This window comes from Microcebus murinus, chromosome 6 (genome assembly GCF_040939455.1).
Source record: "Microcebus murinus isolate Inina chromosome 6, M.murinus_Inina_mat1.0, whole genome shotgun sequence".
NCBI lineage: Eukaryota > Metazoa > Chordata > Mammalia > Primates > Cheirogaleidae > Microcebus > Microcebus murinus.
The window spans coordinates 82,231,216-82,251,979 of NC_134109.1; the positions used below are offsets into that span (position 1 = coordinate 82,231,216).

General features: G+C 49.3%; 1 protein-coding gene across 1 annotated transcript in view; it reads right to left on the reverse strand.

The window, feature by feature from the left end:
* Positions 1–218: 218 nt before the first annotated feature.
* TGM5 (transglutaminase 5) overlaps positions 219–20,764 on the reverse strand; it is a 28,840-nt gene continuing 8,294 nt past the window's right edge. Inside the window, exons 4-13 of the mRNA XM_020285982.2 lie at positions 18,504–18,622; positions 15,859–15,987; positions 15,145–15,322; positions 6,206–6,344; positions 5,288–5,391; positions 4,944–5,183; positions 3,259–3,612; positions 2,145–2,305; positions 942–1,075; positions 219–733 (exon numbers count right to left, since the gene is read on the reverse strand). Coding sequence (XP_020141571.1) covers positions 580–733; positions 942–1,075; positions 2,145–2,305; positions 3,259–3,612; positions 4,944–5,183; positions 5,288–5,391; positions 6,206–6,344; positions 15,145–15,322; positions 15,859–15,987; positions 18,504–18,622 — 1,712 coding nt within the window. The 3' untranslated portion in view covers positions 219–579. The remainder of the gene's footprint in view (positions 734–941; positions 1,076–2,144; positions 2,306–3,258; positions 3,613–4,943; positions 5,184–5,287; positions 5,392–6,205; positions 6,345–15,144; positions 15,323–15,858; positions 15,988–18,503; positions 18,623–20,764) is intronic.

Below are 20,764 nucleotides of genomic sequence, written 5' to 3' on the forward strand. Positions count from 1 at the left end.
CCCTTGGCCCCACTGGAATGTAAGTGCCATGAGGGCAGGAACCGTGCTTTATTTCCTGCCTTGTCCTCCTATACTTGGAACAGTACCTGGCATATATTAGGCACTCAATAAATGTTTCTTGAATAGGTTCAGGCATTGAAACAATAGTACACTCAGCATCCAGGGACCAAGTGGGAGCTGCTGTAGGGAAAGTGATGATCACACAGGTCAAAGGAGATGAGAGCAAGGACTGAAGTTTATTGGTACTAGAGAATAAGCTATTGCAACAACAAAACGACAGGGGGCTACTCAGCTAGTCTTCTTTCCTTGATATCTGGGGGTAGTAAGTCATGGCCAGGTCCAACCAGTATCCTCTGACCTCCGTGCCAAATCATACTTCTGGATGGACACCATGGAATCCCTGGGACCTGAACAGAGTCCTGGGGAGCTGTGCAAATTCCCCGGGAAACTATCCACTGTGGGCATCCGCCCCGGTGCTCATGCCAGAGCCCTGGGAAGCCTCCGTTGTGGTGGAGAATGGCATAGCTTGCATTTGAACTTGCTCCTTTTCCTGAAGCTTAAAATCCACTGTCCCAGAATTTATAATCCAAAGTCTACATAGACGTTCCTGTAACCCTTGATGTCCTTGAACTTGTCACTTCTCAAATTAGCTTGGATCTGCCTTGGGCCACTCTTGAAGGGGACAGTCTTCAGAGTGACTCTGGCTCTGTGTTGAGGTTTGAGGACTCCAATGCTGCAACAGAGAATGGAGAATGTCCAATAACTGTAGGCATTATGATAACCCCAAAGTCCTTCTCCACTCAGTTTCCTGAGTGGAAGGGAGTGCTTCCACTTTCCCTTCCCTGGTATGGGACCTGGCCTAGGAGCCCATGTCCAAAAAGGCGGAGAGCGCTAATCCCAGGGTGACGTGGGTGAGAAGGCTGGGCACTCCCCGCACTTACAGGACTCTCTGCTGTTTCTTGAAGAGGCCACTTCCTTCCACGGTCAGCACACAGTCTGCAACCTGCTCTGAGAGGGGGTTTGAGAATATCACCTCTATGGAGAGTGGCTCGTTCACAATGGCAGGTCCTAGAACCTAGACAGAGACCCGGAGCCAGGGGAGGAGTAGAGAATTAGTCCTCATTCCCCAACTTACCAAACATTTACGGAGGGCACTGTCCTGTAGCATGGAAGGATAGGCCACCCCAAAATATGCCACTTTGGCATAAGGATCATTTTGAGCTGAAGACAACTGAGACAAAGCAGATATATAATAAAAGCTCTCTGGTCTACCCCTATTTGCCTAAAAGCAGGACATAAATTTACAAAGGTGTTTCCCCTCCCCTTTCTACCAGGAAGGACAGAATTTAGCCACGGAGACAACTTTAGACCTTTGTCGACCTGGAGATGGCTCCAGAGGAATCTACACAGCAAACTTTACTAATTAGCCTTTATCTACCATGAGTTTCCCATGTATTTGCTGCCACAAATTCCCACAATTTGCTTCCCTTAGAGATGCAAGGTCCTTTTCCTTTCTATTGTTACTTCTCTAAAAATTTGTTGCTCCTTTGCTAAGATGCTATATAAGCTCAAGTTCTAACCAAATCTTGGAGTTTCCCCACCAGGGGTCTCCTTGGGCTCAGCTGGCAGGGCCTAAGAGGCTTGTAGGCCTTGGGGAGACAGCACTGGAAGGAAGGGAGCCCTTTGTCTTCCCACTCAAAAGACAACAGAATGTCAGAGCAGGAGGGGTCTTCAAAGGCCATCTAGTCTAAACCTCTGTTTTGACGGTTCAAGAAGCAAAGGCTTGTCCAGGGGCTTGTCCCTGGATGCACAACCAGAAAAAGACAAATCAAGCCTGAGCTGACCTGCAAGCAGGGCTATTCCCCCATCCCAGACTCTCCCATCTGGGCTCCTGTTCCTTATGTCTACCCTGGGGAAGGCCCCCAGCAGGAGGGTTTCTCTTGGCACCTGCTCAAGGAACCATCCATAAAGCCTCTAGTGGTACAAGAGGATAAAGACCTCTCAGATAAACCTCCCCCTCCTGGGGCACCAAAGGAAAGGGAGGGATGCTCTTGAACAGGCCCAGTCTGCCCTCTCAGAGGGCTCTACTCCCTCCCAGCCAGATCCAAGGAGCCCCACAGGCCTTTTGCAGGACTTTTGCCTACATTTATGGTGATGCTTGGATAAGATAAGGTGATGATCTTGTTTGCCAGGATTTTCTCAGGGCAGCTCATCTCTTCACCCAGAGCACTGATGCGGATCAGCTTGTCCGTGGACAGGTACTGGCTATACTGGGAATAGGGGATGGTGCAGGGGTAGGTCTTCGCTAGGGAGAGAACACAGGATAAGGTGAGAGTAGCTGAGGACATCAGCTGGTCCTGGGTTGGATCTGGTGACTCCTTCATATAGAAGAGGAAGCCAGCATGTACAGAGTCCTGGTGAAGTAGGTACTAGCTTTTCAGATGAAGAAAGTGAGGTTAAAAGAGAAAAAATGGCTTGCTCAAGGCCATTCTGCTGTAAATGGGTGAGTTGACACTCCAGCCAAGGTCTAAATGACTCCAAATTCAGGCTTTTCCCACTAAACTGGCTACTTTCCTTGGAGTAGTAAAGGGGGGAGGGGCAGCAGCAGGAGGAGGAGAAGGGAGCGGATGAGGAAGGGAGAGGGACAGAGAGAGGGAGGGAGGAATCTGTGCTGAAGGGGACAGTAGGAAGAACTGTGTCTGGGGTCTCCCCCAGAACCCTGTGGCTGGCTTGACCCCACCAGCACTGACCTAACCTAGTGGTCCCCAACCTTTTTGGCACCAGGGACAGGTTTCATGGAAGACAATTTTTCCACAGATAGGGGGTGGGGGGGGATGGTTTTAGGATGATTCAAGCACATTACATTTATTGTGCAGTTGAACCTCTCTGCTAAGGATAATCTGTATCTGCAGCCGCTCCCCAGTGCTAGCATCACCACCTCAGCTCCACCTCAGATCATCAGGCATTAGATTCTCATAAGGAGCCTGCAACCTAGATCTGTTGCATGTGCAGTTTACAGTAGGGTTCGTGCTCCTATGAGAATCTAATGCTGCTGCTGATCTGACAGGAGGCGGAGCTCAGGTAGTGATGTGAGCAACGGGGGAGTGGCTGCAAATACAGACGAAGCTGCGTTCACTCACTGGTGCTCACGTCCTGCTGTGCAGACTGGTACCAGTCCACAGCCTGGGGGTTGGGGACCACAGACCTAACCGACTCTGTGTACACAGTTCATGGCATGTCCACACCCAGAACCTTTACCTTCTTGAGGAGAGAGTGTGATGAATGCCGTGTCCTGCCAGAATGGGGGCAGAGGGCTGCCATCGTGCAGCAGAGACTGGGCACTCAGGTTCACTTTGAGGTCCTTGGACTGGGACGACACGTTGAGGGCCAACAGGACAAATCTTATGTCCTGGCCCATGTTGGGCCGGCCGAGCAGCTGGAATTTCAGAGAGACCTGGACAACATCACTGGGTCGAAGGGAACTCCGAGGGTCCTCCTGGCTCCTCGGTGTGGGCCTGAAAGGTCTCGAGCCTGCTCGCAGGGAGCCTTGGGACCTTCTGGCCTCCACCTTCTGTAGAGCCTTCAGAAAGGCCTGCCTCTCCTGAGGGGTACCTGAGGGCAGAGCACAAGTTCAGCTGTGAGCCAGGCTGACCCAGGGGAAGCCTGAACACCCCACCCTCAGCATCTCCATCGACAGCTTGGAACTTTCATTTCCAATAACAAGCACTCCCTCCTGTTCATCAAGTGCTCCTAAAAGTCAGGCTCTGCTGAGCACCTCACACCTTTCATCCTCATATCAACCATGAGAGAGATGTGCTGTTGTTACTATTATTCCATATACAGATGCGGAAAAGGTGGCTCAGAGAGGACATGTCCCTTGCCCAGGTCACACAACTGGCAAGGAGCAGAGTCTAGGTGGAAACCAAATGCGCGCGACTCTAAAACCTGTGCTCATGGCCATCCCCTCTACCCTGACATCCTCAAGGGGAAGACAAGGGCCCACAAACGCAGAGGAACAAACATCTTAAAGACAGCAGGGGATGGTAAGATTTCTTCTTCCAGAACCAGATGATTTGTCAGGTACAGACTAATTCCTAGAAATGGAGGCACTGAGAAACACAGTAAAAATAAATAAATTTATTCAGGCAAGCAGAGTTCCCAGAGTGGTCCAGGCCTCCCTGCTCAGGGATCCCTGTGGGCAGGACGTGCAGAAATACTCTGCCCCACATCCCTAATAATTTCAGAGGCTACCTTTGTCCCCAGGGACTGGCTCCTCCCCTCAGGGCATTTGTGGCAACCTCCTGAGACAGAGGACACTTTTATCTCCTTGCTCTGGGGGTTGTTCTAAGCCCAGTTCCAGGCAGAAGAAGATCCTGAGACATTTGCTTCATTGAGAGTGGGCCCAGAGAGATGTGAATAGGTTAAGTGCATCTGTGGTCTCCACCCCTGATCCTGTCAGGCTGGGTGGGAGGAGACAGAAACCTGCCCACCGGGGAGCAGTGGGAGTGAACATCGCCTGGGGGCCCGCTGTGGTCTGGCCTGTCTTCCACACACTCAGTGAAACACAATTAATTAAACAATGAGTTAAATACAATCAATTAAATTAACTAATAGGAGACAGTTTACTAAATCCCCTGCCATCTACAGTGAACGGCTGGTTTTGGGGGGAAGCAGGAGCGAAGAATCCACATTCTGTTGGGGTGAAGCGTGTGAACGGCTCCACCGTCAACATGAATGAATGTCTTGCGGAGGGAGCTCGCTGGCCTGCGGGCCGTGGCGCGGTGACGGGCGTGAGGCAGTGAGGACACCCCAACCGGGGCCTTAACCCTGAACACCTGACAAGACAGGGGACCTGGGTCCTGCCCACATCTGCCGTCTGGTTCCCTGGGGTCGGGGAAGGCGCCACAGACGTGGCCCCCGAGCAGGGCCTGGCTCAGTCCTACCTTCCCTGTACTTGTAGTTCTCCGTGATGTCGTCCCGCTCGTCACTCTGGATGCTCTTCGTGCTGATGAAATGGCCCACCGAGCTCGTGTCCCGGTGAAGCTTCTGCTCCTTCCCTCCATCGACGAGCCAGGACACGCAGTCGGCGTTCACCATAGAGAAGGCGAAGCCCGTGTCGTAGTCCAGGTCCACTTCGCCTTCTTTGATGGCTCTCACAGAGGCGGGGCCGCAGCAGTAGAGGCCTGAAGAGGAAACGGGGAGGCTCCTTGGGCCGTCTGCTGCAGCCGGGCGGGGGGCAGGGGCCCTTTCTGCGGAGGGGTGCGGCCTGCCTTGAGGAGAGCCTCACCATTGCTCGTCTCCTGAGGGGTGGCGTCCAGCACCTGCCAGCCTCCGTACCCGGGAGGCAGGTCCTTTCGGGCCATCCAGCACTCGTTCCAGACGTGGAAATTCCTGAGGGGGAAGCCAGGAACGGCAGTGTCAGAGGGAGCTGAGGGAGAGGTCGTACCGCCTGCTCTTTCCGGAGAGGGGCAGGGGACGGACAGTGAGTGAACAGGGGGACAGACTCGGCACCCGCAGGGCTTGAAACCCCCTGGGATTTCACCATCCGTGGTGACAGCGCTTCCTCCTGGAGGCCTCCATTCGCCTCCCAGGAAAGAGCTTCCCTCGGCTGACTCGGTGTGTGAACGGTAAGTGAAGGCTTCTGGAGCCCACCAAAGTTAAAAATCCTTCACTCTCTCTCACGAAATGGTCGCCCTGGTTCTTTTCTGTGTGTGTTGCTGACTCGCAGCAGGCATTCACGGTCTTTGTGTCCAGACATAGGCCCTCCCGTGGCAGGACTACAGGCTGAGTATTGGGTCAGGGAGGGGACAAAGAGGAAAACCCCAACCCAGGGCAGAGAGCTCTTAAGGTGTGAGGGTTATATATATATATATTTAGTTGGCCAATTAATGCCTTTCTATTTTTAGTAGAGACGGGGGTCTCGCTCTTGCTCAGGCCGGTTTCGAACTCCTGACGTTGATCCATCCTCCCGCCTCGGCCTCCCAGAGAGCTAGGATTACAGGCCTGAGCCACCGTGCCTGGCCAATGTGAGAGTTCTAAATTGCCAAGTGGCTTTGTTCAGCTGTCTCCCAGCTGAAGACGGGCAAGAGGGATGGAGCGGAGAACAGTAGAGCAGCAGCCTCCTGGACATAGCCCTGCCCCCTTCCTACTACAGGCTTGGCCCTGATTTGCAGCCCTGGAAATGGACTGAGAGGTGGTTTCTCACCAGATGGTATCCTTCTTCTTATTCTTCAAAATCCTGCCTGTGTTGTCATAATACTCATCTATAATCAGGTTTCCGTCTGTGTCATGGCCAGAGTCAAAGTTGGTGATCACACGGGTGGGGATCCCCAGGCACCTCATCACTGCAGAGAGGGCAGGAAAGCCACGTGTGAGCTGTGGGTCCAGGAACCCTGTGGATTCCTGGACCGAGAGCCCTGGACCTAGGGGAATCATTTATTTGGCATCTGCAGGACCAGGCAGGAGCTGTCTGGGGCACTGGGTTGGTGACATTTCCAACCTCCTTTCCCACTTCCTGAGAGAGGAAGAGCGATTCCGTACAAAGGTTAGGATGAGAGAGATTCTGTACAAAGGTTAGGATGGGAGAGATTCCGTACAAAGGTTAGCATGCTGGCTGCTCAGACAAGCACTGCTAGAGCCAACAGAAAGTCTAGCACGTCATGGGTTTTCCTGCTCATGCCAGCAGGGTGGGACAGAAATGCCTCTCCTTTGACAATGCTGAATTCTATTCCTGTCTGTGGTTAGGGTTATTGGTGGAGACCATCAGATTCTTGGGCAAAGAGTTCTGTGGCTTGGATTTCCTGTTTTCCCTGGGTATATTATTAATATCTTGGAAGCTCCTCAAGGAGAGCATCACAGATCAAGCCAAGGAAGGAAAGGAAACCATGTCACAAAAACGTAGGAAAGTGAGACTCTCTGCCTAGTAGAGGAAATTCCTGAAAGAAGGTAGAGTGTTGCCTTTATGTCTGAGGGGCATACATTCCATTTGCCAGCCAACTTCTTTTCTTTATCCTCTGCCATATTTGCCCCATTCTGTGCTCTTTTAAATACAGGAATGTCCCCCAGCCCACCCCCCTACCAAATACCCTGTGGATCCCTGTCCCCTCTAGTCCAGAAGCGATGGGCCATTCGGTGTAATAATACTAACAATAGTGTCTACCAGCCAGGCATAGTGCTAAATATTTCACATACATTATCTTCACGACAACTTTATGTGGTAGCTGTTATTATTGTCCCCAGTTTGAAAATGAAGAATCAGAGGCTGAGTTAAGTTTGCTACCTCGACAGAGGGCACCCAGCTAGTGGGGGGCACAGCTGTCATTTAAGTCCGGTTTCACTGCTAAGCCTGTAGTCAATACTGAGTCCACCTCCCAGTAGTATGAACAGAGTTTGACATTCTAGTATTTTCACCTAATTTTCCGTCACAAGCATTTTCCCATGTTATCAAATATTTTCCCGAAGAAAGATTTTTAGTGGTGGTTATTTTTAGACACTTAATTGGTTTCCAGTTTTTCCCCTGTTGTAAATAGTGTTGTGATAAACGTCTTTGTAGATCAATATTTCCCCCTGCCTGGAATAGATTCTAAGAGGTAAAATGACTAAGTAAAAAAATACAGACCTTTCTAAGGGTTCTTCACACATATTACTGTCATTTAGAAATAAATGAGTATAATTTTTAGTTTAAACATTTAATTGTTTATAGATTTTAGTTTAGGCTCCTTCTTATACTGCTTAGGCACAAAGTCTCCAGGGTGGAGACACACTCTGGATGTGGCCAGGGAAAGGGAGGAGAGAAGCCCAGAGGACAGCCTGAGCTGTCCCGTGAGTGGCAGGTCTGAACAGGGCCAGACAAGTAGGGCAGCCAGTGGGCAGAGCTGATGTGTGGGTTGTAGGCGGAGGTGATAAAGGACAGCTCAGAGGGGAGGCTGAAGGTTGAAAAGTTGCCACTGAAGGAACCTGAAACAGGAGTGAGGCGAAAGAGTAGCATTGCGTGGGCATCTTTCAACTAGAAGTGCAGTCAGGAGGGTGGGCGACACTTATGGTAACAAGATGATGTGCCAAGAAGGGGTGGGCAGGGAGAGAGAGCAGGGAGAAGCCTGGCAGGTGAATTTGTGAATGGCCACTAGAAGGGTCAATAGTGGTGTCAACTCCTGCTAAGCACGGCTCAAGGAGCATTATTCCACCGTAACACAAGTCATTGCTGTCAAAGCACTTTGAAGTTCTCTGTTAGACCAGCGTATAAGACTTGTGCTGATTTGTTTGTGAGTCCGTCTTCCTGAGGGCAGGGATTGAGCATTACTCATCTTTATTGTTACACAGTCACTAACAATACAGGGCAAGACCCATTTTGCAGATACTTGGTCTGTCTCTGCTGGATGGATGAATGAACCATGTCTCGTGAATCTTTTGCCTATTCTGGTGATTTCTGACTTCAGCACAGCGCTGTCATGATGGCTGTGTGCTATGCTTTGGGTACCAAGCTCAACTGTCTTTAGAGCATAAGCTGTGAATGGTGATGGATTTGCACTGCTCCGTTCTCACTCCTTTCTCATTGTGGCTTGTGAGAGGACTTGGGTTGGAGGCAGATTGTCACAGTGGAACAGAATGAAGCTACAGAGGGCAGGAATGATTTCTTTCAATGTCACACCAAGGGAGCTAATGGCTCAGATCCGTGAGCCAATGTCAGGCACATACATGTTTCCAGGGGCTTTGATTTCTGTGTCCTGCTTGTCCTCCCACAAAGAGCTCAGCCCGTCTGTGGCTTTGTCTCTCAGGTCTGTGCCCAGGACTACTGGATTTGAATCCTGAAGCCGTCTAGAGACCTCGCTGTCACTAAACGCATCCCCAACTGAACTTGTCTCTCCGTCTCCCCAATCTTCCTTTCTAGGCAAGGATGTCATCATCACTGTAGGTGCCTAGCACTGCACAGCCACTAGCTCCCTTAATTCTTTCCATAACACTATGATTATCCCAAGTTTAAGGATGAGACACCCGAAGTTTAGAGAGGTGAGGTCATGTGGAAGAAAGAGGAAAACCGCGGCAGGATTTAAACCCACATTTCTCTGTTCTCAAACCTTCCCGTGCTTTTAACTACAAGGCCACACCCCTGCCATGTCATCGGACACCCCAGCCACACCTCAGTGTCAGTGCTCCTTCCTCTCTGAAGTTTTCCCTGGCTACTCCCTGCACTCTAATCCCTTCTCTTGCTCTCACATAATCCCAATCGCCTGTACCACACATTTTAGCAGTGTATTAAGCTCTCTGTAATTTAACATATCTGTCTTATCTTGTCTGCCAAGTTACAAATCCCCCTAGAGTTGGGCTCATATCAGGTACTTTTCTTACATTTCTTCATTCCTTGTACAGTGCTGGGCTCAGAGTCAGTGCTTATTACATTCCTGTTGAAGTAAGGTATCTTTAACCTGTAAACAAGGTTTCTACCAGATTATCAGTCCTGATAACTCACAGGTTGATATGAAATTTAGGTGATCTGCCATTGATAATTTTATGAGATCTGAGTCCCTCAGAAAAGAGAAACCCACATAGGGCATGTGTGTTTGTGTACATGCATGCACACTCAGGCTGTGATGATTGAGCAAAGGCAGACAAGATGTCAGAGTTGGAAAAGGGCTACAGAGTTCCTAAGATCTATTACACCACATTCTGAGTATTAATAAATACGATACTTCGTTCAGCCGTTCAGCACTCATTCTGTTAAGTGTTGAGCCCTTGCAATGGAGGAGGCAGTAGGTTAGATGCAGAGAATAAAAAAAAGAGACATGCCTGCCCTCAGGAGTACAACTTCACTTCTGACTGGTGGTGATACTGTCCTGATGTATTAAAACACCAAATATGTTTCAGGACTGGCTGTGAAGTTCCTTTTCCTCTTGTGTCGAAACATGGCTCCAATTTGATAAGAAAAATCAGTGGAAAGTTAGAGTTCAGTTTGCTGAAGTTGATTCCCTCAGCTTTGCTGCCACACCTGCATGGCTTATACCGAGGAATATTGGTCACAGCTCCAGCTCCTAGAGTCAAAGTCATTGCATTTACTTTGTCTAATGACAAAGATGACAGTCCTGAGAATGATACTGGGCAGTTTGCATAGGATCGAGAGACCTGCTCTGAGGCTCTGTGGGAGACCTGTGAAGGTTACCTGGGGCAAACGAGGCCCCTTCACACTGAGCACTCCTAGATCTACTCCCTCCATGCTCACAGCAGTCAGTCATCTGGACTGACAGAAAAGATAACTCCAGCTGCTTCCGTGGTGATGAACAATCAGAAGGCTGCTTTAAGAGGGGCAGCCTCTAGCCAAAATGTTTAATTTGCATATTCCAAGGCTTTGCTTCTAACTTTCAATTACAAAATACAAGGAACAGTGGCACAAGAAGACCAAGAATACAACGAAGGCCTCAGATAACTCCAAAAGGTAGAGTTGCTCAGGACAACTGTCTCAGTGTCTTCAGCAAAGTCACGTGTTGAACAAAGGGTCTCTTCTAGATTGAAAGAGACAGAAAGGACATTGCAACCAGGTGCAATGCTTGGTCCCAAATTAGATTCTGGTTTGGACAAGCTAATTGTACAGACAAAAGCTATAGCCTCACCCCTGCCAGTCCGTGCCGGCAAAGGCCCAGCTACCCCAGCCAGGTATCCAGGTCAACTTCAGCAGTGATAACCATGTTGATAGTGTGTACCTGTGATATGATGTGATGAGAATGGCACTCCACCTTTGTGGTCTTCCTCTCCAAAACACATAATTCTAGTCCAATCACAAGAAAAATATTGGACAGATTCCAACTGAGGCACTTCCTAGAGGCAGCTCCCAGGCCACAGCACGGGAAAGAGAACCCCAAGCAGAGCTGAGCAGTCTTATTGAGGAGGTTGAGGAGATGAAATCATAATTCAGGGAAGCTAAAGTGCCTACAATTTGCAGGGTAGAGTTGTATGGAGGGGAGAAAGCTGAGCAGAGTATTTCAGAGATCCGCAGAGAGGTCCCTCCAAGTTTTGACTGAGTGACGTATCTGCACAGGCATGAAGATGAAATTCTAGGTCAGATAAAGGGAGAAATTGATAAGTTAATTAATTTTTTTAAAAGAGGGGCCTGACACAGATCAATTATGATAAGTGCCATGAAATGAGGAATATGATTAATTTAACCCTAAACCATTCCAAGGAAGAAAGAAAGAAAATAGAAGGAAAAAAGTGGTAGACCAGATGGGGAACTGAAGTTTGGGGAATAGCTAGGAACAACTTTTAAACGAGACCCAGCCAAACCTCTGGAGCCCAAGAGGAGGAAAGGAAAACAGTATCAGACTAATTACAATAGCTAACATTTAGGTAAAAGTAACTGTGTGCCAGACATCTTTGTAAATACTTGTCATGTATTAATCAACAGCCCTATGAGGGAACATTCCATGCAATCTTGATATCTCATAAATCAATGGAAAATAATGGTAGATTTGTATTTAAGCCAGGGCATTGCTCAAAAGAGAGTTCAGACTGGGATCTAAAGAAAGGTTGGGGCAAAATACCACACCATGGTCTTGGCTGAGTTTCTTCTTTGAGACTAAAGGCTCAGTGAAAACAATGAAAACAAGAGTTAGCGTATTGAAATGAAGTTGAGCTACTTTATAGAGGCCACTACACAACTGAGTTATGAAAAAAAGTCTTAGGCCAGGTGTGGTGGCTCATGCCTATAATCCCAGCACTTAGAGAGGCCAAGGTGGGAAGATCACTTGAGGCCAGGAGTTTGAGACCAGCCTGAGCAACATAGTGAGACTCTATCTCTACAAAAACTTTAAAAGTTAGCCAGAAAAAGAATAGAAAAGAAATCTTAATAAAAATCTATCTCAGAAATTTTCAAAGAAGTTGTAAGCAGAGGACCCTATATGCAAGTCAATCATAAGTGGGGATTCAATGTATAAAAGGCACACAAGTGGGATTGCTTTGGTTGAAGAGGGGGCCCAGTCCCAACCATGCAGCCCTTCAGCTCCCCACGCTGTTTTCCATCTCACCTTCCCACAGCTGCTCCTGGGACTTAGGACCCTGTTTTACAGAGGAGGGGATGATGCCAAAAGACCTGCTCATAGTCACACATTAGTGTCTTCCAACCCCCTCGGCCCAAGTCATTGCTGTCCCCATCTCAACCTCCAACCCCATGCAGGTACGAGCAAGAACAGACCAGGCATGGTCCCAGGATGGCTGGGTTTTTCTTAAACAACTTTCTTGAGAGATATAATTCACATGCTGTAAAATTCACCCTTGTAAAGTGTACAGTTCAGTGGTTTGTCATGTATTCACTGGTTGTATAACAATTCCCACTATCTAATTCCAGAACGTTTTCACCACCTCAAAAAGAAACCTTATATTCATTAGCAGTCACTCCTCATTTATCCTCTCCCTCCAGTCCTGAGCAACCACTATAACTTTCTGTCTCTGTGAATTTGCCTGTTCTGGGCATTTCATATGTGTGAAATCACACACTATGTGGCTTTTTTCACACCTGGCCTTTTGGGGAGAATTTTCAGGCAAAAGAACATCACTGTCCCCTCTGTTCCCCTGCTATAGTGCAAAGCATCCTGGCTACTTCCCAGACCTCAGCCAAGTTGGGCTGAGGGTCCCAACTTTGTCAAGGAGTAGACAGCCAGAGCAGGAAGAGCCCAATGACCTGGAGCTTTGGGGTAGCTGGCCCTGAGTGCCAGGGATTTCTCTGAAATTTCCAAGTAACCACCAACTAAATGAATGCCAAGAAAATAGCCTATGCAAAAAATTATAATTGTATCTTTGCTGCACACATCTTTGATGATTTTCCTATGGAAAGTTTAAGTTAATATATTGACATTTTAAAAGGCAACACTGGGAGGCAGGGCTGCAGAAAGGAGAATGCACTTCTAAGTCAGACAAGAGTCACTTGGTCACTTTAAACCTCAGTTTTCTCATCTGTAGAATGGCTGTAATGACATCTACTGTGCAGGTGGTTGTGAGGATTAGAAATGGTGAAAGTGCCCAGTGCATTCCTGAAGCGCTTAGTGGGTGCTGGATAAATGGCATCTGCTAGCAATGTTCATGAGGTGGTATGGCATAGTGGTTAGAGCATAGCCTGCAGAGTTAGCCAGAGTTGAGAGTGAGACTGGCTCTGCAACTCGATTTCCTCATCTGTAAAATGGAGATAATGATAGACCCTCCCTCCTAAGGTCAGTTAGGGGCTCAAAGTAGACAATCCTACCTGATACTTGCTGAATACTCACTATAGCCAGGCACTAGTTCAAGCACTCTCCATGTATGAACTCACTCAATCTTTTTAATAACCTTATGAGGTAGGCCTCATTACTTTCCCCATCATACGTATGAGGAAACTGAGGCTCAAGTTAAGTGACCTGCCCAAGGTTACTCCACTAGCTGATGGTAGTGCTTATATTTAACCCCAACCAGTCTGACCCCAGAGGCCATAGGCTTCGCCACTACTCTAGGCTGTCAAGGTTTTTAGCATAGTCCCCAATAAACATTAGCTATTTTGGCTGTGAAATAATAATAATATTTGTTTAAAAAACATGCTTTGGCAGCTATATTGAGTTAGGGAGTTTGACTGAATCCTGAACTTCAACTTTGGTGGAGGATAGCAGCTAGGTCTTACCCATCTCTGTATCTAAGAGTACTTGGAACACAGTGCCTGGCACAGAATAAGGACTCAGTAAGGATTGTTGGAGGAATGAACGAGCTTTTCAAGCTGCTATATTTATTAATATATGACAGGGTGGCCCTTTGAGGGAAGGCTGGTGCTGACTGAGCTGGAGTTGGACAGGGCCACGTTTGACACACTCTGCCCCTCCCTTTGTTTTCCAGGTCACCAAAGGGACATGATTCTCATAAACATTTTAATTGGTCTGCTCTCGCGTAATCTCCATTCACTGACTCCACTTCTCTCATCGCCCAGTTCCAGACACCCACACCCAAACCCGCTCACTCCCTCTGCACACACGCCAAGCCCATTAGACACTAGGCTTTTCCACACACTGGAAAATTCCCTATCTTGTTACAAGATCCATTCTCTGCCTGCAGTCTTGTGCCTGCTTCCAGAATGACTCAGACCTCCCACCTCACCCAGATCTCTATGACTCTGGGTTTCAAAGCTGCTGATTTCCCTATTTCTTATCACTGGGCATTCAAAGCATCCAACGCATGATTGGGCCCTGCAGTGCAGTGGAGTAAGCTCTGGACTTACTCCTCGTCATCATCAACCAGTGTGGTCGACGGAAGCCTCCTTGTGCGCTTGGACTGAGGGCTGACACCGTCTATTCAGCAGCCTGGGGCTCTCCGAGCTTCCTCCAGGGCTGTCATATTCTTGCAAGAACCCAGAGAGGGGCCCAGCACACAGACTGCATCAAGCTTTGTCAAACAGGGAATTGCTATGCAGAAGGCCTGAGCCCTCAATAAACACCAAGTTATGGGCAGATCTGGCCTCCTTGGATTCAACTACAGAGTCATGTGAGCGAAGGCCTTACTTGGCCTCATTTGCAGCTGACACGATTAATAACTTCCTGATTGTGACTGTAGTCAGGACATGCATGCCAAGAAAGAGACTGAGAGCCAGGCTGGGCATGGGGGCAGGTGAGGGTGAGGACCAGGGGCATGCCTAATTCCCTGGCCTGAGTCAGGTGGCCGGGTCCTCTGACCTTGTGACAACTCCAAGTTCAAGGTCATTTTACTTGACTGCCATCTTGCTCTGGCCCCATGGCCCGTACCACAGCCCAGACGCACATTTCCCTTCCACGTGCATATCTTCATGAAGCCTGTACTCAGAAAGGGTACTAGTCAGTTCGCAAGTTTTCCAATTACTCAGCCTCTGGTCTCATGTCTATCTTGGACATGGACAATTCCCAGCGAGGCTCTTAGGAATGTTAGGTTGTCCAAGCTCAGAAGGGCACCAGGTGTCCTGGGAAATGTGATTATCACTTCAGAATCATGGTCTGAAATAAGCCCAAATGAGTGAAGCCTGAGGTCTGTGATGAGGCATTTTGGAGGGAAAGGGCCTCCTTCCAAATGTGCCTGGGTGGGCACTGTGTGAGACTGGGACAGGAAAAGTCCAGAGGGCTTTTACATGCGCTGCTACACTGTTGGTCTTTCCTTGGGGCCCTTTCCACCTCCTACCTGTGCACATGACGGCGGCAAAGACCCAGCACTGCCCGTAGCGCACGGGCTGGCAGCCAGTGGCATGCCACTGCTTCAGGATGGCCACGCTGCCCGTCCACTCCGCAGGGTTGATGCCGTCCATGTAACTCTCACTCCAGTTTCCATTGAGCACCCCGCTGTCATCATTGCTGTTGATCTGAAGAGCACCCATGTGGGGAAGTGTTAGAAACATCCATTTCTTCAGTAAGATGTGATGTGGGGACTGCCTTGGAAGGCTCATGGCCTGATGCACAGAGGAGACCTTTGACCTCATTTTACTGGGGACTTCCAGACCTGCTAGGGAAGGGCTGGAGGTGGGGGCCAGCTATTCTGACTTGTTGGAGGACTATATCCTCCCATCCCCTGCAAAGCTGGATCCTGGCTCTGAGAGCTTTAAAAAATACTCAGAACAAAGGATATTTAGAAAAAGACCATTTCCCAAACTGGAACTACACTCAGCCTTTCCCAAAACATGCAGTTTGGAATTAACAGAGGTGGTAGCCAGAACTCAGTGATTTCAGAGCTCAATTGAGAGAACTTGTTACTTACATTCTGGCATCAGTCTCATCCAAAATGGCTTTGCCACGGGCTCCCCTCTCTCACCTCCTCCTTCCCCCATTGCAGCAGGTGACTGTGGGTGGGCAGGGCTCCCCACACAGCTTCCTCCCTCCCTGGGCACCCCAGGGACCTCACCATGGCGCACACCACTCTGCTGACGTAGACGGGGCTTCCCCGCAGGGCGCAGTCTGTGGCCGGGTCAATCTGGAAGTGCAGGCTCTTGTCCAGCAGCGTCAGGCAGATGTCTATGATGTTGTCTTCAAACTGCAGGGGGAGATGCAGACTGGGGAAGCTTGGCACGTGGGAGTGCCCAAAATATACACGACCCACCCCACCCAGCTCTCTGAGGGAGTGTATTTGTGGAACACAAACCCATTTGGAAGGCAACTGTCAAATACAACAGCCGTGGCCTGCCTCCCATTCAGGGGTGGAGGCTTAAAGCTCTGGGGTCGCAACTCACCTGGTGTGTGTGCCCTGCCCTTCAAATCCCTCCCCCTTCATTTTGGCATGACTGTTGCTACTGCCGGGTTTTGTCTTGCTTCCAGTGAGTTTGACTGGCTGAAAAGGCTGTTTCTCCCTTTCTGCCCTCAATCTCCACACTCCTGGAGCCCCTGGAATGTTCTCGCTAGAACCACATTGCTTCACTCACCTGCTGACCTACCCTGTCATTGGCAGCTACTGCTGAGGTGATGGCACCAACCTGCATGGCACCTGCAATTCATCGGGGCTCTAGACTGACTAATGGCACGTTAAACTTCCCACCCGAGGCAGGCGGGCTCCTCCTGGTCCTTCCGAGGGGGTGTGACTGCCATGCCCTCTGAGGCCTTCTGCAGCCCTGAGCCTGGTTTAGCTCCATAGCCCTGAGTACGTCCCCTCTACTTGTTAGACTCAGTTATGTGCTGTGGTCAAGGTCCATCTTTCCTGCCTGAGTGACGTTCTATCTCAATCCAGCAGTCTTCACAAGGCTAAACCTCAGACCTGGCACCACACCCAGCGCACAGCAGGGACCCCATACATTTGTATTGAACGAGTGTAAATGACTGCATTTATTCCCCTGAAACGCTGCGCAGTAAGCAGAATTAGGAGGCTTCTCTGACCCATCCTCCCCTGGGGACAGTCTGACCATTTCGCTTTCTTGCTTTAAAATGTTCAAATTTCCCTGTGGCGTAGAAAATTAAAGATCCATCCTCCCTTTCAGATCTGGATCCCCATCTCTCCAGCCTCATCTCTCGATAATCCCCCCCAACCACCAACATGTTTTTTCTCCAGCAACACCAAATTCCTTATGACTCCTGCAGCAGGCCAACCCATTTCTCCCCTTTGTGTCTTTGGTCATGTCTTCCCTCTGTCTGGTATGTTTTCCCTACTTCCCTTCACTTGGCTAACTCAGTTCAAGTATCTCCCCTCCGAGGAAGCCTCTCTGATACTCCCAGGTCCAACCGGGAGCTCTTCCTCCTGCTCCCAGAACACTCTGCACCCGTCTCTCAGTCTCTACATACCCTACTGCATGGTAAGCGATCTGTTTGTGTGTCTGCGTCCCCACTACACTGTGGGATCAGGGACAGTGTTTTATTCATTTTCCTATCTCGAGCACTTAGCACCTTGCCTGGCACCGAGCAGCATACGATAGGCCTTTAATGAGGAAGAGAGATGGAAGCAGAGGGACCCAGGGCTCAGAAAACAGCAACTCTTCACTCTGTTTCTCATAGATGACAGCAAACTCCCGTCCAAGAGCTCTCTGGGACCTCTAACCTGTCCATGCTGAGTGAGGGGGTGGGGATGTGATTTGGGGCCAGTTGAGGCTGCTATGCCTCATCTTGGCTACAGCGACCCTGAGCCCAGGCTGGGCCTGCAGGCCACAGATGTTGGAGTTCTATTTGGGCAAGTCCAGGAGAGGAACCACATCAAGCTGATATAAGGCTCCGTGGGGGACCCCCAGGGTTTTCCAGCTGACAACTCTTCCGAGTGGCCAAGGGCTGATCTTCTCCCTCTCACAGTGCTCCTGGCGCCGGGGCACAGCCCACAGAACCCCCTTCCCTGGCCTGGCACCGAGCTTCTTGGAGCACCTGCTGCAGGCTGAACTTTAAATGAGAGGCCAGCTTTTAGAAAGGCTGGAGCTGCCAAGCATTGCAGCTAATATGACACTATTTTTACATATAAAATGATGTTTTAGAACACATGTAGAAAGCAAAATGCAGAGGAACCTACACCAAGCTGGTGACAGTGCTTAGGATCACCTTCATGTATCCATTTTTGTGATATTTCTTTGCAAAGTTTTAAAAGCAATTACATGCTAACTTTCATAATGAAAAAGATATACCATGAAACAAACAAATGCATACAAAGGCAGCAGTTATGGCAAGGAAGACACATGGCTGCCCATCAGCCCCACTTGTGGCTGAGATGTTCATGGGGCAGGTTGTCCTCATTGTGACCGAACTGATGCTGTGGCCCATTGCCAGGGGTTGTGAGGATGAAGTGAGAGACTGGAAAATGGGACCCGCCAGAAACAAACAAAACTACCAGGCACCACAGCTGCTGGGCGGGGTGCTTTTAGCTGCCCTCCCCTTAGATCCTCCTGTTCAAATCAGACATGACTGGCAGAGGACACACCTTCCCACTTCCTAGGCTGCTCCTGTAGCAACCTGGGCTCACATCACATGTCTCCCTGCAGCCCTTAGCTAGCGCTGGTCCGCAGTTCTGGTGAATCTTGCAGGCATTCCACTCCCCTCTCCCCACCAGTCCAGGGCCTGGGTGGCCACGAGGGGGCTGAGACTCACCTGTCCGTAGTTCCAGGGGCACGGGCGGATCCAGTTCTTGTTCCCTTGGTAGATGAAGCCGTAATCATTCATGACATACTCTTGCCGCTGGGGCTCACTGTCCAAGTAGACAGCGTCCTCTAGGAATCAAGTGGGAGGGCGCACAGCAGAAAAGTCATCTTGCCCCTCCTGCCCATTCCCATCCCGGCAGTCCCATGGAAACTGGGCTGTGGAGAGGGCACCTGGGGACACCAGAGGGGGACGACGGGGTGGGCCTTGGGGATTCCACGCCCCCAACACCAGCAACAGGTTCAATATGAACATAAGGTGGAATAACAAAAAGGTACCTTTGGTGGAATTTCTTGGTTTCCTATCAGATTTACAGCCTGGCCCCATGTTAAGGCTGAGAAAACAGGCTCAGAGTGATTAACTCCCCAAATCACACCTAAGTAACAGAGTTGGAATTTGAGCACAGCCCATGCAATTTCCTATTCTGTGCTCTTTCTGCTGTACTAATCTTGGTCGGAAAAGAGCAAACAAGAACTTAAGATTTGACATTGACCTCAGTGTTCCTTTTGTAGAAATTTAATCTGAGGAAAGTAATTAGGATATGCACAAAGATGTAGATACTAAACTGTTCCTTGAGTGCTGTTGATAATACAGAATTCTGCATAGTATTAATATAAGGTGGCATAATTGTATATATGGACATGGAAATCACATGTGACATATGAAGTTTAAATAGGTTACAAAACAATGTGTACACCATGAAATACCTTTGTTAAAAATATATATGTATATTGGCCGGGCGCGGTGGCTCATGCCTGTAATCCTAGCACTCTGGGAGGCTGAGGTGGGCGGATTGCTCAAGGTCAGGAGTTCAAAACCAGCCTGAGCAAGAGTGAGACCCCGTCTCTACTATAAATAGAAAGAAATTAATTGGCCAACTAATATATAGAGAAAAAATTAGCCAGGCATGGCGGCACATGCCTGTAGTCCCAGCTACTTGGGAGGCTGAGGCAGGAGGATTGGTTGAGCCCAGGAGTTTGAGGTTGCTGTGAGCTAGGCTGATGCCACAGCACTCACTCTAGCCTGGGCAACATAGTGAGACTCTGTGTCAAAAAACAAACAAACAGGCCGGGCGCGGTGGCTCACGCCTGTAATCCTAGCTCTCTGGGAGGCCGAGGTGGGCGGATTGCTCGAGGTCAGGAGTTCGAAACCAGCCTGAGCAAGAGCGAGACCCTGTCTCTACTATAAATAGAAAGAAATTAATTGGCCAACTAATATATATACAAAAAATTAGCCGGGCATGGTGGCGAATGCCTGTAGTCCCAGCTACTTGGGAGGCTGAGGCAGGAGGATCGCTTGAGCCCAGGAGTTTGAGGTTGCTGTGAGCTAGGCTGACGCCACGGCACTCACTCTAGCCTGGGCAACAAAGCGAGACTCTGTCTCAAAACAAACAAACAAACAAACAAACAAACAAAAATATATATATATGTATATGAATAGACAATTTTGAAACTTATCCCAAGACATTAATTGTAATTTTTTTTTTCCTTTTCACCTATTGGTATTCTCTAGATTTTCTGAAAGGAACATGCTGTTTTTATGATATAAAAAATTAGCTATTTAAGAACACACAAACAAAAGGCCATGGGGCAGATGTTCTCTTTGCAGTGTCCTGGAACTGTCTAGAAGCTCTGCCTGACCCTGAGGGAGAGGGGCCTCCCTCACCTCCTCAGAGGCAGCCTCAGACACAGCCTGACAGGACAACGGTGCAGGAGGAGGACTCCTTGCTGAGATGTGTTTTATTGAGGGTTTGGACCAGAGTGGTGAGAAGCTGCAGGGTCAGGGTGGAGCCCACACACATCCTCCTCACAGCCAGGGCCAGCAGTGGCCTGAGCTACAGGGTGGGCTTCCCAGCCAGTATCCTCCCCCTCCCACAGTGCCACTGGGCACGGTGATGGGGCAGCTGATCCTGCCTTCATACCAATCCCCAGCCCCAGCACTGGGTCTCCCTAGGACTGGGTTTGGCACAAGCCCAGGAGAGAAGGCCCTGCAGTTAACTCTTTCCTCCCCACATCTCAGAAGGCCCTCACTACAATTTGAAACCCACGGTCTTGGAGGCCAGGAGGGGAGTATGTGTATATAAGTAAGAGAGAGAGAAAAGCAGAGACAGAGAGAAGACAGACAACTGGCCTGTCTTGATCCAGTGGCTGGGCCTCTTCCCCTGGCTGGTGACTGAGAATTCTGAGCCACTTAGGGACAAGGAGGTAGGAGGT